The sequence below is a fragment of the Grampus griseus genome (assembly GCF_964374135.1).
Source record: "Grampus griseus genome assembly, chromosome: 9".
Taxonomy (NCBI): Eukaryota; Metazoa; Chordata; class Mammalia; order Artiodactyla; family Delphinidae; genus Grampus; species Grampus griseus.
In genome coordinates this window covers 18602699-18617575 of record NC_139003.1, presented here as the reverse complement: position 1 = coordinate 18617575, position 14877 = coordinate 18602699, and the positions used below count along the sequence as shown (strand labels likewise).

Sequence of the window (14877 nt, the reverse complement as noted above, 5' to 3'; positions counted from 1 at the left end):
TCAGCCTTAAAAAGGAAGGAAATTCTGACACCCGCTACAACATGGATAAACCTTGAGAACATTCTGCTAAATGAAATAACCAAAAACACATATACTGCACGATTCTAATTATATGAGGTACCCAGAGTAGACAAATTCGGAGACGGAAGGAAGGAGGGTGGTTACCAGGGGCTGGGGGAGAGAGGAACAGAGGCATTGTTTAATGGTGGCAGAGTTTCAGTTTTGCAAGATGGAAAGAGTTCTGAGAATTGGTTGCAGAACAATGTGAGTGTGCTTAACATACACTTAAATGTGAGTGTGTTTAACCATACACTTAAAAATGGTTCAGATGGCAAATTTTATGTTACATGTTACAATTTTATGTTTTACCACCACTATAATAATAATAAAAAGCATGTCCCCCCAGTGGACTGAACTGCATTCACGTATCACATAATGTAGAATATAACGTAAGACTCTTGCTGCTGTGCCGATGCTGTGCCGATGCTCCACAGCTTTGTGTGTACGTGTGGTTTAGCCTTTGTGACTCTGCCCACGTAGGATCTTGCTGGCCGGGTTGCATCCTGGCCAGGCAGAAGCAGGCCCGGTCACGGTTTTGCCGGAGTTCAAACTAACGGTGCTGCTTTGCAACTCTACACACTTTCTCCAGATCAGGTGCCCATGGAATTCTGGAATGAGGTCGGTGTGAAAATGGTAACAACCAACAGATAATGACCGAGGTTTTCCTTCCAGTTGAGTCTCCTAGGAGACAAGTAGCCGGAAAGTACCAGAAGAAAGTGCGTGCTGTGAAAGTGGGCCCCTCTGGCGGAGGGAGGGCTGTGCTGTGTCGCGGAGGAGGACGTCCAGTGAGCATTGGGTGGTGTTCATCCCGCACGGCCTCCTCCTCCACGTCAGGTCTGTTCTTTAGAAAGCTGAGCCTGTCCAGTTGTATCTAATGAGGCTTCCATGGAAGCTCCATGGAAGTTTCTCTTGAGGAAATCTGGCTCCCTTTGCTTTAAATCTTTGCTAGTCCAGCAAACTCTGATGTTTAATTTGGTCCCCTGCATGGATCTGTTCCCATGGGGCTGCCCCCTAGGTGAGAGCAGCCTACCCCATCCCTGTGCCAGGCCCATCTCCCATTGTGAATTCATAAGTTGGTGCTGTGGCTTTTAAATCAGCCCCTCGGGGGTCTGGAGAAAGCTGAGTCGATCCCCTGAGCCTGAGCAGTTCCGAGCAACAGAGACAAGCATGGTTTTCCATCAGCAGCACTGAGGGCGCCTCTCAACTGTGGTTCTTGAGCAAGACTCAGCCTCCATGGCGGCGGGGTGCGGCCCCCAGCTTGCCCTGCTCTGCAGCCATCAGGAGCACTTGAGTACTGGCTGTAGCTGCCACTTGGCAAATTAACAGACCAGATAATGTGCGCATAGGAAAATAGACTCCTGTTTTGAAGGGTTTTATGAAACTTCATTTATTTGGACTAATTAGGTTAGACCTGTCTGATTTAATGAAAAGTATGAATTATGGAATTTGTAAGTAAGAGTGTTCTCACTCTCAGATACATTTAATACCTGAAACTGGTCCATCCAGTTACTGACTAATTGAATCCCAGCTTTTAAAAGTAGATGGGCAGGTTTGTACTTAATATACCAAATCATTGACCTCAATAGACGCCAGTTTTTCTGACAAGTTTACTATTTGTAAACTAATGTGTTTTCTTAAGAAGCCAAACCCTTTATTTTATTTATACAGTTCATCTGTGGAGGAAGTTACTTTTTTTCAGTTGATAGTTTAAGGATAAATTTGCACATAACGTGATTTTTGTGGAAGCCATATATTATTCAAGTATTTAAAAATTGTAATTAACATAGTCCTTATTAATAAGCTTATAAGTAAGTGTCTCTGGTGGCCCAGGAGTAGAGCCAGCGGCCCCTCTGAGTCTCAGGGCTGTGAGGTACACGCGGGCCAGATGTTAACAGGTGCAGTGCAGGAGAGCAGAGCCCAACCATAATCACCTCAAAATGAATCTCGTGACTCCCTGAGGAGGGCCCAGAGCCCCAGAGGGTCACTGCCACAGGCCTGGCTGGTTCTCAACTCTTGGCCTCCCCTCTGAGCTGGATCACTCCGATTTTAGGTTCTGTGGTTTAGCTATATCTACGTAAAGACGTACATAACTTACATAAATGTAAATGGGATCCCTAGAAGCAAAAATCCATAATTTTAGTATACTGGAATAATTTTTATGTATAACTGAGCTGTCAAAGGTAAGAAATTAAAAATATTTAAGATTCTAGGAAAGCCAGTTTTTTTGTCTGAGCAATTAAAAAACTGGACTGGGAATGGGAAGCCTTAGTTTTGCATTCCAACTTTCATCAATAATCATTAACTTGATTAGAGAAATCACTTGAACTCCCATTTCTAAGAAACAAAACCCAAACAACTCTATATAATATTCTGGAACATTTTAGAATCTGATCTTCCAGAGTTGAGGTTTTCCCTAATTAGGCTAGAGCGTCCATCTGTATATTCAGCTTCAGTACAGAGAGAAATCTGATGGACAATGGCGTTGTTTTCATAGAAGCAGTAATCCTGTGTCAGTGCAAAGTGAAAATGATTGCCAAACATTTGAAGTAATAATACATAGCTTTATCTTTAGTAATTCCATGTTACTAATTTGTAACTGAGAATGCAATTTTAAATTCTGCTCTTAATGATAAGAGTGGAATAAAGTGAAGAAAGAAAGCCCAATGTTTATCCAGATTTCAGTACAGCGGCCCATCAGCCTGGACCCAGAAGTGCAAACCTTCACCAGAGGAGACACTAATTAAATTTCCATTAGATGCATGTATAAAATAGTAACTTTGGGTACAGAGTGATTATAAACCCTCAAGATCTACCGTTAATTAAAAATGTATATCAATTAAGGTACCGAATTGTCTTTTTTTCCCCTATAACAATGCAGGTAATATTCATTTCTAAAGCAGGAAGATTTAAAAAACTCCTGAGTAAACAATATTATGTCTATAAAATAAGGAAGAACTCACTATATTCAGAACTCAGTATATGGCATGCCTTTACTCTCCATTTGTCTCTTTACAACTGATTTCTGGAATAGTACTTCCTGCAAAGCTTTTAAATAGCTGATCCAACCACCACCCTGAGTTCTCGCTATAGAGATCATAAAATAAAATTTTATTTGAAAATCATTATTTAGAATTCTGACTAATGATAGATAAAAATGATGATGGTGATGATGAGTCAAAGAGGGGAAAATTGAGCAATTTACTAGTCCATAAAGTGGTGCCTTTGTCCCTAATAAAGGTCATGGTATCACTTGGCAAATTATGTGAATTGTTAAATTGCAAAAGTGGGGGGAAAAACTCGTGTCTGATCATAGGAAACCAGGAGGGCTTAGATGGAAAGAACCTTCAGCTCTGGATTTCACTATTCTTATATTTTTCTATTTTGTTAAAAAATACAACAAACCATAAAATTTTCCATTTTAGCCATTCTAGATGTACACCTGAAAGGCATTAATTGTATTCACTGCCTATTTTAAATATTTTTTACTACTCCAAACAGAAACTCTATACCCATTGAGCAAAATAACCAACACCCACCCCGCCCCACTCCCGGCCAGCCCCCCGGTGACCTCTAATCTTCTTTCTGTCTCTATGAACTTGCCTAGTCTAGATATTTTTACTGTTCTCACATTTTATTTTAACCTTGTTTCTTGACTAAGTTTGTGTTTTAATTTATAACTGTTGTAAACTAGGGTGATCAGAATGACAAATAGGGCAGCCGCTCAGAAACCCCACCAAGTGGTAAGGTTTTCCTTTCTCCCCGTCTCCTCCCGGTCCCTGGAGACACCTGGCTTGACTGGGTGCTCGGGGTACACTCCCAGGCTAGGAGGTTCAGGAAGAACCCGGAGTAGTCCGAGCACCGCCTGCTTTGTGGGGAGAGAAGGGCTGGTGGCCAGGAGCCTGGCTGGCTTCTGGGAATAGACCACCCTGGGCTCACCGCCGAGGTCTGATGCGGTTTGGACTCTCTGAGTATCAGGTCTCCCCCAGAGTAAGCTGAGACTAGTTTCTTCAAGGCTGTTCCAGACCGGTGTGCCGCCTCCAAAGTGACCACTAGCATTTCAGAGCTGTGTCCTAAGGACTGGGTTACGATGATATACGGGTCACCAGAACATACCAGGGCTTCTACCCTAAACAAGTGCCTGCTGGGGCGATTGTGTCAGGAGACCAGAATCACTCTAAGAACATGCTCCAGTGGTGGTGACTAAAGGAAGCAACCCCCTTCTGCAACACTGCATGATTAGTGGCCTCTGAGAGCCATTTCTTTTTTCTATAAATTTATTTATTTATTTATTTTTGGCAGCATTGGGTCTTCGTTGCTGTGTGCGGGCTTTCTCTAGTTGCGGCGAGCGGGGGCTACTCTTTGTTGTGGCACGCGGGCTTCTCATTGTGGTGGCTTCTCTTATTGTGGAGCACGGGCTTTAGGCGCATGGGCTTCAGTAGTTGTGGCACGCGGCCTCTAGTAGTTGTGGCATGCGGGCTTCAGTAGCTGTGGCTCGCGGGCTCTAGAGCGCAGGCTCAGTAGTTGTGGCGCACGGGCTTAGTTGCTCCGCGGTATGTGGGATCTTCCCGGACCAGGGCTCGAAGCTGTGTCCCCTGCATTGCCAGGTGGATTCTTCACCACGGCACCACCAGGGAAGCCCCTGAGACCCATTTTTGAAGCCAGGGTAGTACTTGGAGGGAAGTGGTTGCCCTGGGGGTGGGGTGGCAAGCAGCTTGGATGGTGGGTCCTCAGGAGCAGCTTCCCTGAGCCATGGTGCCTTGTGATTCCATCAGATCTATTCTTTCCTTCCTTCCTCCTTTCACCACTTATTTACAGAGTGCCTGCTGAGCTTCTGCACCTTGCTAGGTACTGGTAAACTGGCATGACTCCTCACAGAGCTCGCAGTTTCTTTATGGGACAAGGAAAAAGGCCGGTAAACAAGGAAACAAATGGGGCTTCATCTGGCTTAGCTGTCCATCCCCTAGTTTCTACCATGAAAAGCAGCATTGACCCCTAAGGTGGTGAAATTTTAAATCTCATTCACTTAGAAACTTTTCTGGCCACTTTCAGACCTAGATATAAATTTTGGTTCTGTGAAGAAGCCTCTCTGTGTTTATTCATAAAAGTTTCTGTTTTCAGGTGACTAAATATTGCTCTAATTCCACTAAATAAGTGAATTATAGGCACTAGTATCCCCACAGAGAAGGAACGGTTAAATTCTTCGATATGTGTAATTTTATTCTTTTCAAGATCCCAGGTGCATCAAAAAAAAGAAAAGATCTTTTTGGTTATTCATTTCTAAGGTTACATCATCGTATTTGTTAAGATGTTTTTAGCTAACTTCTTTTTATATTAAAGCGGGAGCTGCCTCTAGCAAGAAGACTGCCTCTGGGGTGCCAGCACACCTGGTTCCATCCCCAAGGCACTTGGCGAAACTGCAAGCAGATGGCCAGATAACAGAGCATCTCTCTGGAATGCAGATTCCTGCAAAGGTCCCTGAAAATCAGAGCCTAGCTCCCTCCCAGAACCAGGAGCTGACTCAGGAGGGAGCAACCCATCAAAAAGAGCGTTCTCCCAATAGCCAGGTCAACGCTGTGCCTCCGCCACAGCCCAGCTCATCAGCGCTTGTTGTTCCCCAGCAGGCCCGAGACTCATCCCCAAACTGGAAGGAAGGGGATGCTCAACACTCAGATCTTTCTTCAAAAACAGTAACCACAAATCTCCCTGGGAATGAGGCCCCGACACCTGAGGTGAAAGCAGGTGAAGGGGGGCAGTCTGCCATCACTCCTTCCCAAGGGCCTTCTCAGCACCCTGACCCACCGTCAGCCCACAGCCCTCAGCTGGACCAGGATGAAGAATCAGGGGAGGCCAAGGTAACCCCCACCGGCCCTCTCCGCTCTGAACTTCCCCAGGGATCTGACCCAACATCCCTTAGCCCCCAGAGAACCCAGGATGAGGAAACTGGGTCAGCCAGTCTTCCACCCGGCAGTTCCCATCGTGATCCTCCAAGAGATCCTTCTGGTCCCGACGAGGCCAAGAAGCTTGGTCCACCTCTGGGGGATTCTCAGCAACCTCTGGAGGAGGGAATCCCCAGAGCAGAAGTTGTTCGGGTTGACACTCCTTACCCAGAATTGCCGCATCCCCAGGACTCAACCAGTACCAAACAGACCCAGGACAGGGAAGACCCGGTGACGTTGCCTCCCAGAAGCCGGCTGGCTCCCACCAGGCTGCCCCAGCCCCGGGTCCTTGCTCCTCTCCAGAGTCGGAGGCGCACACCCAAACTCCCCCCACCCAGCAGACAGGAGGCTCTCGGAACAGCCTCAGATCAACCTATGACTCCCTCTCCCAGGCCCCCGCTAGCTCAGGAAGGAGACCCCAGCAAACTTCCTCCCACCAGCACCCCCCATTCCAAAGAGCCACACAACCTGAGCCCCCATCCGGGCCACAGTCCCCAGCAAGTCCAGGAAGAGAGAGTCAGGGAAGTGAAGCTCCCCCTTATCAGGCCCCCGGGGCAGGAGCTGGCACCACAGGCCGCCCCCGATCCGCCCGAGGAAGGGGAGGTTCAGGTAGTCACGCTCCCTCGAATTCCCGCTCCCTTATCAGAACAGCTGCCTCAGAACACGGGGGCCGCTCCTCATGATTTGAGGCCTGCAGAGGAGAGGCACGCTCCCAAGGCAGGCTGCTCCTCCAGCAAGAAGATTCTAGATGTACAGGCCTTGTCCCCAAACCAAGAGCCAGTACAGCAGACAGGAACTAGGAAAAAAAAAACCCTATCCACAGAGACAGCTAAAGGGCCCTCACAGCTGAAAAGGGCACCACCTGGAGGCCACGAGGCATCCTTGCAGCCAGAATCCCAGAGTCAGCCGGCTCCCCCAGAGGCCCCCAGCCTCCTCGGAGCCCTCAGGGGGACTGGAGAGGGACAGTCCAATCACCAGCCATTCCTGAACCATCCCACGCTGAACCATTGCCTAAAGATGCCCAGATACAGGAAGAGAGAAGGGGAAAAGTACATTATTCCAGAAGAAAGGCCCATGCCAACCTCCTCGCAAATGACCTGGTTCAGAAAGTAGCCAGGTCCAAGAAAGGACCATCTTTGAAAAGAGACAATTTTGGAGGATTATCTCAAGAAAATATAGCTACCCTCAGCGGTGATCAGCCAACTCCAGGGGGTCATCCCCCACAAAGGAGACCTCTCCAGAGTGAGGGGCCTCTGCAGAGTCAGCACCCAGGGAGCACCCAAGGCGAAAAAAGAGAGGTTCATAGAAGGGGAAGGTCTCAGAAGGGAGAGGCTGCTTCGCACCCCCAGAGCGGCATGGTGTGGTCCCCGCCCAGCAGCCTGTCAAAGAGACTCAAGCCCATCAGGGGACCAGTTAGACCAGAGAGAGCTCTGTCCAAAGGGACGGTGCTTCCAGGCAGCAAGCCAAAGAGAGAGGCACCCGGAAACACAGGGGAGCACCCCAGAATCAGGCGTCTGCTGGGGAGCAGGGCAACTGGAAGGGTAGGCTGTGAGCTCGGGGCAGGCAGAGCACCAAGGTGTAAGCCGTCCCTGGGCCACCAGGTCATGAACGTCTGCGCCCCCTAAAGCAGTACTATGCAGAGTGGAAAGCTATGGCCAGGGCGCTGTGGTCTGCACACCAGCTTCCCTCTGCAGCCCCTAGCCAGCATGGATGGGAGGCCCCCCGTTGCATTATTAGAAGGTAGTTAACCTTCGCACATGTGTGCCACCTTTGTGGCTCACCTTCGCAGCCTGGAAGAGCAGCCCTGTGGTGGGGTACACCAGCAAGCGGTGTCCCTGCTCCAGCAGAGAGAGCTGGTCTGAAAGGTTGGTGCCGGCCGGGAGGCGTTGTGTCCAGACTTGGACGAACTCCAACCTGACTTCAGGCTCTGGCAGAAGCAGTGCTGAATTGCCATTAAGCTTTCTTTTATTCATTAGGAAAATTCACTTGTAGATTAGAAAATTCTCTCATGCTTCTTGCGTTATCAAGGGATCCAGAAGCAAAAAGAACTCTGAGAAAGGAATCCTTTGCAGTTTCTGGGTCTTGGTCTCTCCCACAAACATTCCAAACCCACAGTTAATTTGTGGGAAGAGGACAGGTTTTTTACGCCCATGACAAGTGATCAAGGGCTTCGGATTTGCATTGGCTTATACTGCCTGAAACTTATTTTGTTTGAAATGGACACCTTCCTTCTCTCTTTGAAGGGGAACCTCATGTAAATTAGCTCATGCCTTCGTTATGCCAAACCAGCTGGTTAAAAGAATTAGTAGGGAGAAAACTGAGGCGAACCCATTTTTTATTTATCTATTCATAACATCAGGATTCTTTTGCTGGCAAGTGACAGGAATCCAATCTGAGCCAGCTTATGTGAATCTTTTAGAAGGGAGGGGAGTATGTCACTCAACCAAACTCTGGGGAGGGCAGAGGGGCAGCAGAACCTCAGAGAGATTGGGGACCATCTCTGAACATAACCAGAACTGTCATCATCTCCAGTATTTTCGTCATCTGCTGGACGCTTGTCATCTCCTAGAATCTTGTCATCTCCAGGACTCTTATCATTTCTCATCTCTGTTTTTTTCTCCATGTTGGCTTCCTCTCTATGATATAAATGACTATATATCAGTTTCTGCATATGGCAGGGAATGTGACCATCAGTAGCTCTTAAATTTTACATTTGGTATTCTATCTGGCACCTCCCACTACCAGAAAGGAATTAACTCACATGCTCCTTGGTCCTAAGATTTAAAAAATTATATTCAGGGAAAGACTCTGATTGGCCCGGCGTGGGTCAGATGCTCATTCCACAGCCAATTTACTCTGGCTGGGGACAGGGCACATTTAGATATACTCATTGGGTTCAATCCTGTGAACCCTAGCATTCACATAAAAGAGAATAACGTAAGCAGAGCAACCAGTTTAATATTTGACTCTTAAGAATTCACAAGATATTTATTGAGTACTTACTATGTATACATGTTAAGCTGGGTTTGGCATCCTGTATTTTAAAAATGTAACTGATGACTACATGCCTGTGTAAACGTGTCTTATCTTACACAAAGAGCATGTGTCCACAAAAATTGTGTGTATGTCAAGTGTTATTTCAAGTGCAGTAGAGAAAATTGATATTTTTATAATCCAGGATGCAGGACTCTTCTTGTATAATGAAGAGCCTATGTTATACTAATAATTACACTCTGATTTGTCTGGTTTGTCCAAGATGAAATGAATAAGGTGAATTTTTTAACATCTCATAACTTATTTTTCTTAAGTTAGTTCAAGTCCCCCAACAAGCATTGATTGAGTACTTCATATATGCCAGACACTGTGATAGTTTCTACATAGAGTAAGATGGTGAGGATACTCCAAGGAGCTCTCTCTTCTCAAGGGAGACGGATAGGAAGGTTCATTACATGTGATCAGGGCAGCTGGAGGCCCCACAGCACACTAGGATAGGGTTAACATCAAATAGAGAAGGAAACTCCCAGAACGCCATAAGAATACTAAGAAAGGCCACTGAATTCAGGCTGGGATGTGAGAACTGGATCAGAAAACACTTCCAAGAGGAAGTCATCTTTTCAGCCAAGTCCTCAAGGTTGCAGAGCAGTCAGCAGACTGATGGAAGGGAAGGGAAGGTCTCAGACGAGGGAACAGCATCTGCCTAAGCGTGGAGGGAAGAGCAGGCGTAGCATCTTCTGGACCGAAGTGTCAGGAGAGCTATAGGCGTACGTAGCTCCAAAGGGCACATTGTGCTGTGCTCGTGAGATTGGAAACTTGATCTTCTGACAATGGGGAGCCATTGAATGGTGAAATTTTTTATCTTAGAGGCATCTGTTTCGAGTCAGCGTAGAGGATCACTTTAAAGAGGGCAATTTAGATGGCAGCAGGAATGCTGGGAAGCTATTGCATTAGTCCTGACAGGAAGGTAGTAAGGGCCTGAAATAAGGCATTGTGGCAGGAATGGGCAGATTCAAGATATTTGGACTGGATGTAGGGGGAGTGCAGACTGTGAAAGAGAGGAGGAAAATCAGGATACCCACCCACCTTTAGGACCTTTGTATGGGGCATTTTAGAGGCACTAGTACCTCACTGAGGTGAAAAACTACAGAAATTTCCTTGGTCTCCTCCTCGGGCAGCTGTTTCTGAGGCTCCTTAAGGCATTTGGGGCTGCATTTTCATTAGGGTTCTCATGCAAAGTGAGACGCCAAATTTCCCATCTTTTGACTTGGAAGAAGTTCTAACGCCCTTCCCCGGGGTCCATGATGGTGTCAGGTTCGTGTTTGTGTTTTGGTCGTATTAACATCTCAGATTCAGTGCAGCTGGACATTTTGTTTGTTGTTCAAGGAAAGGAATAGAAAAGATTACCAACTCCTCCCTTGGTGAGAGGTTTTTAACAGCTATTATTGATTTTTCTCAGTATAAGGGGAACTTCTGCTTTTTAACTGTAGAACATAAATATTTAAAAAATTGTCATTTTCCATCTACATTTACAAACAAAGTTCGTATCACTTTCATATGCTATGTTCCTCAGCAAAGGGATCTTTATGGGGAAAAAAAAGAACGTTGTGGACTTTAGTCATTCTATTAGCTAATACAATCTTCAGCTTTTTAAAAGAAGTCTGGCATTTAGTATTCAAATCAACAGAGATGATAATTCCACTGGGTGCAAGAGCCTTCTTCAAATATTTAAAGAGCTAAATCAATTCTTTTCAAACCTCAGAAGATAATTGGACAAAGGGTAATTTGGTAGTAATTTACAGAAAGGGAAGTAAAAATGGCCAAAAAATATGTCAAAAAGTATTTGTTTCACTCTCACTTAAGTCAAAACAGAATAGACTTTTTTGGGTACCAGAGTGGCAAAGATGGAAAACAAATGCCTGTTCTCGGTGAGGCTCAGGGTCAGTGCACTTTCTCTGTCATCATTGGGAAGGTAAATGGGCACAACTTTTCTGGGGACAGCTTTACAGTACCTGTCAAAGCCTCCAAATACTGCATGTCTTTAACCTAGCAATTCCAATCCAAGAATTATAAGGAAATATGGTATGTACAAGGGTGTTCATATTAATGTCTTTGTAATAAAACCTGGAAATAATTAAGCCAGCTAATGGGATTTCAGAAATAAGTTATGGGCCAAAAGTTCTGGTTCAGCTGTATGTTGCCCTTATAATCATGTTGTAGAATTTTGGAAGAGGAACATATTTGTTACTTATTAAGAAGAAAGCAGGTTAAGGAGGTACAGCTAGTATGGTTCCAGTTGTCAGCTCTGGGTTGTTAGATTATGGGTAATTTTTATTTTCTCTTTTATGCTTTTTAGTATTTTGTAAATTTTCTACAACAAGCCTGTGTGTATTCAGAAAAAGTTATATAGAAGTAAATTCCCACATATGAAAAGCTGTCCTGTGAAAGCAGCACCCTAATATTCTATTTCGATTTGGCTTAATGAGAACTTTCTAGGAGTCAGAGTCATGTACAGAGGAGCAGACAGGCTCTCCCCATAACTTAGATGCTCTGTGATGGGAATCTCACAGAAAGTCTCCTTAGGTTGGGTGATTAGTCGGACTGGCTGAAATTTAAGGTTCCTTTTATAATCTAGCTCTGCTGGCTGGCTCTGAAGAACCCGGCAGCCTATTTTATTAAATAGAGAGCCTAGTACTAGAAAATTGCAGAGTTAATACTCATTAGATCAGTGGCTTTCAAACTTTCTAGTCCAAAACCCGTAACTAGGGGTACAGCTCATAATATCATGACCTACACACAGACCTACATGCATAGGAAACAAAGGTATAATGAAATACCTTCACTGTGGTGATAAACTCTGATACCTTCTATTCTATTCAATCTTAATTCTTTAACACACTGGTCATGACCTATTAAACTGATTTCACAATTTAGTCTGCAGCCTGCAGTTTTTGAAAAACCCTGTACTGAGTGCTCTGGAGCTTTGCTATGGTTCTGTTCTTAGAGGCCTACTGACCAGGTACTACCCTGCTCAGGTTGCCTTCAAGTGAGGTGGGATGGATTGGCGTGATTTATACTGAATTATTTTCTGTGACAACGGAAGGATTCAGTGTATTAGCAGTTATGCTCTTTGTCAGTGTTAGGACTCTGGATAAGGTATATTGAAAATTTTTACGCATAGTATAAAGTTCTTATGTAAAGCTAAAAAAACCAGTCTTGATCGAGTGTTTTAACCACTAAGTCCTTAGCTGGTTCCCTTTCCTTCTGTTTCACGACAACACTGAAAATCACCTCGTTACTATAAAGGTTCCTCCAAATCACAGTCTGTCCATAAATGAATTTAAGACATCATTCTAGAAATCACATTTCTTTATTGACCAGGCATTCAGAAAAGAAAATAAGAAGAGACTGTTTCTTTCTGTTGATGATAAATAATGTTAGACACCAAATCTTTCATCTCAAAGGTGATGATGAGAGAGCAGTCCTGATTAGCAAAAGCTGGAGTCCTTTTTTAAAAAGTTTGTAACCTTAGAAATTCATGATTTCAGATAACACTGAGTCAAAATTTTCATTGGAAATTCCAGTTCCAGTACAATCTAGCTGTGTGACCTTGAGCAGTTTACAAAGGCCTCATGTAATATAAAATGGAGATAATAGTAGTACCTGCCTCAAGATTATTGTGAGGATTAAATGAGTTAATATATTGAAAAACACCCAGAACAATGTCTGGCACATAGTAAGTACTTATATGAGTGTTTGTTAGCATTAACATGTAAGCAGTAAAAAAAAAAATTTTTAAATAGCATTTTATCCTTTTTTTTTTTAAGATTTTTGTTTGTTGTTGATGTAGACCATTTTTAAAGTCTTTATTGAATTTGTTACAACATTGCTTCTGCTTTATGTCTTGGTTCCTTGGCCACGAGGCATGTGGGATCTCAGCTCCCTGACCAGGAATCGAACCCGCACACCCCCCTGCATTGGAAGGCGAAGTCCTAACCATTGGACTGCCAGGGAGGTCCCAGTAGCATTTTATCCTTAATTGGAAAGGACTGGTGGAAATATTTGGCAAATGATGCGGTCTTCTCTGAAAATCCTTTAAAATTTTTGACAACCTTAATTGAATAAAGGGCCTTAAACAGAATTAGGATTATATTGGAAAGAAATTGCAGTTCAGGAAAATGTTACTGAGATCAAGAGATTCTTTAACGCACATTCACAGGTAGCATTGCAGCTTGGAGAACTGAGTGAGGAGACATCAGTTCCGAGGTTATTATGAAATTGACATGTGATACACATGGAAGAGACTTGTAATAGCGCCTAGAACGTAGTATGCTCAGTAAATGTTACCTATTATTTTTATTGTTACTATGTCATTGATAATATCAAAGGCATTTACATTCTGTGTTTCGTCTAGGTTAGATGGTAAATGGCATCAAGTTACTTGACTCAGGAATAAACTACCAGATAGCTGGCATTTTGTTTTCTCTTTGTGGTAGGTTGAAACAGAGACTGGCTTCTACATGGTACCGGATCTAAAGACCCTTGGTTTCCAAGGACAAAGATAGCAAAGGGAAGAAAGACAAAAGATGTCTTTGCTTGAGAAGTGACCAATGAAACAACATCTTTGAAAATGTTGTTCTTGAAGGATGAGCTCTTGCAAACGAAAACTACACTTAGCAGAGGTGGGGCTGTAGGGTTGGGTGGAAGTCACATTGGAAATTTAGTTATCAAACGTACTGCTCAAAGGAGAGGAAGCCTTTAGTTTGTGTTCCAGCTCCCTGAATGTTTCTGTCCTATTTCTGTCAGCCATAGCTACCCTTTCCTTCTCTCCTTATCCCAAATTCTGTACATGTCCAAATCTTATGCATCAAGTTTCCACTCTTGAAGTTTATCTGTCCTACATCCTCTCTCCTTCAAAGTGTCAGTTAACTACTTCATGATAAACTCATTCATTTAAAAGAAACCCTGAAATTCATGGTACTATTGTTATATGTTTTATTTAGGACATCCTCTATACAGTGTCCAAATATTTAACCCATTAGTTCAGCTCTACTGAAGACATTTCAAAGTATGAAGTTCAATGGAAAAAAGCATTCTTTTTGTACCTCATTCTTTCAGTGTGAGAAGGCACATTCACATGCTTCCTTTGTCCTGATGTAGAATCTGTTCTCTGTTTAAATAGCTGATTATTCCTTTGATCGGACACTCAAGAATATAGCACTTTACTGTTAGAATAGTTGAGTATGTGCATTCATTTTATCATGTATAGCATGAACATTATTACTATATGATAGCTTTCTACTATAAAAGCTTATTTTGCTATGGAAAATTTTTATGGATATTATGTGAAATGATTATTTTTCTAGTTGCTATTATTCCTTTCTCAGAAGCACAGATAGTCAAGACTTATAAGATTTAATTCTGTCCTGGAAAAAATGGCTTCTTTTGGCACCTTCAGTTTTGTGATAATACTTTCTAATGAACTGAGCATTTCCCTTAACTGTGAATTATGTAACTATCCTATTAAAAATAAATAAATATTTTAAATTGTGTAGCAGATTATTATGCTTTAATTTGCTTTTGGTCCTTTTTGTGGTTACATATTTCAGCACTGAGACTTCCACAGGGATTTTTATAGCTATTTACATTTTACAGATGTATATGTATTTAATCATGGTAGTGTAAATTACTCTTGCTAATTTAAAAAACCTCACTACTACCAGAATAAACATGTTTTTTAAGCCCCATTTGAGTGGGAAAAACTGAATGATTCTGGCTATCTGAGAACTTTTGTATGAAAATTAAAGCCTACTTCCAAGTCATACATTTCCAAGTGTTTTCAAAGAGAGACAAACACTGGTGCTGATTTTTTTTTTTTGGCAAAGTT

At 43.5% G+C, this 14877-nt stretch overlaps 1 protein-coding gene across 1 annotated transcript in view; it reads left to right on the top strand.

The window, feature by feature from the left end:
* Window positions 1-14877, top strand: part of LRGUK (leucine rich repeats and guanylate kinase domain containing) — a gene marked incomplete at both ends in the record, with an annotated part of 117997 nt that overhangs the window by 77556 nt on the left and 25564 nt on the right. The window contains one exon of the mRNA XM_082661412.1: window positions 5398-7105. Within this exon, the coding sequence (XP_082517538.1) occupies window positions 5398-7105 (1708 nt within the window). The remainder of the gene's footprint in view (window positions 1-5397; window positions 7106-14877) is intronic.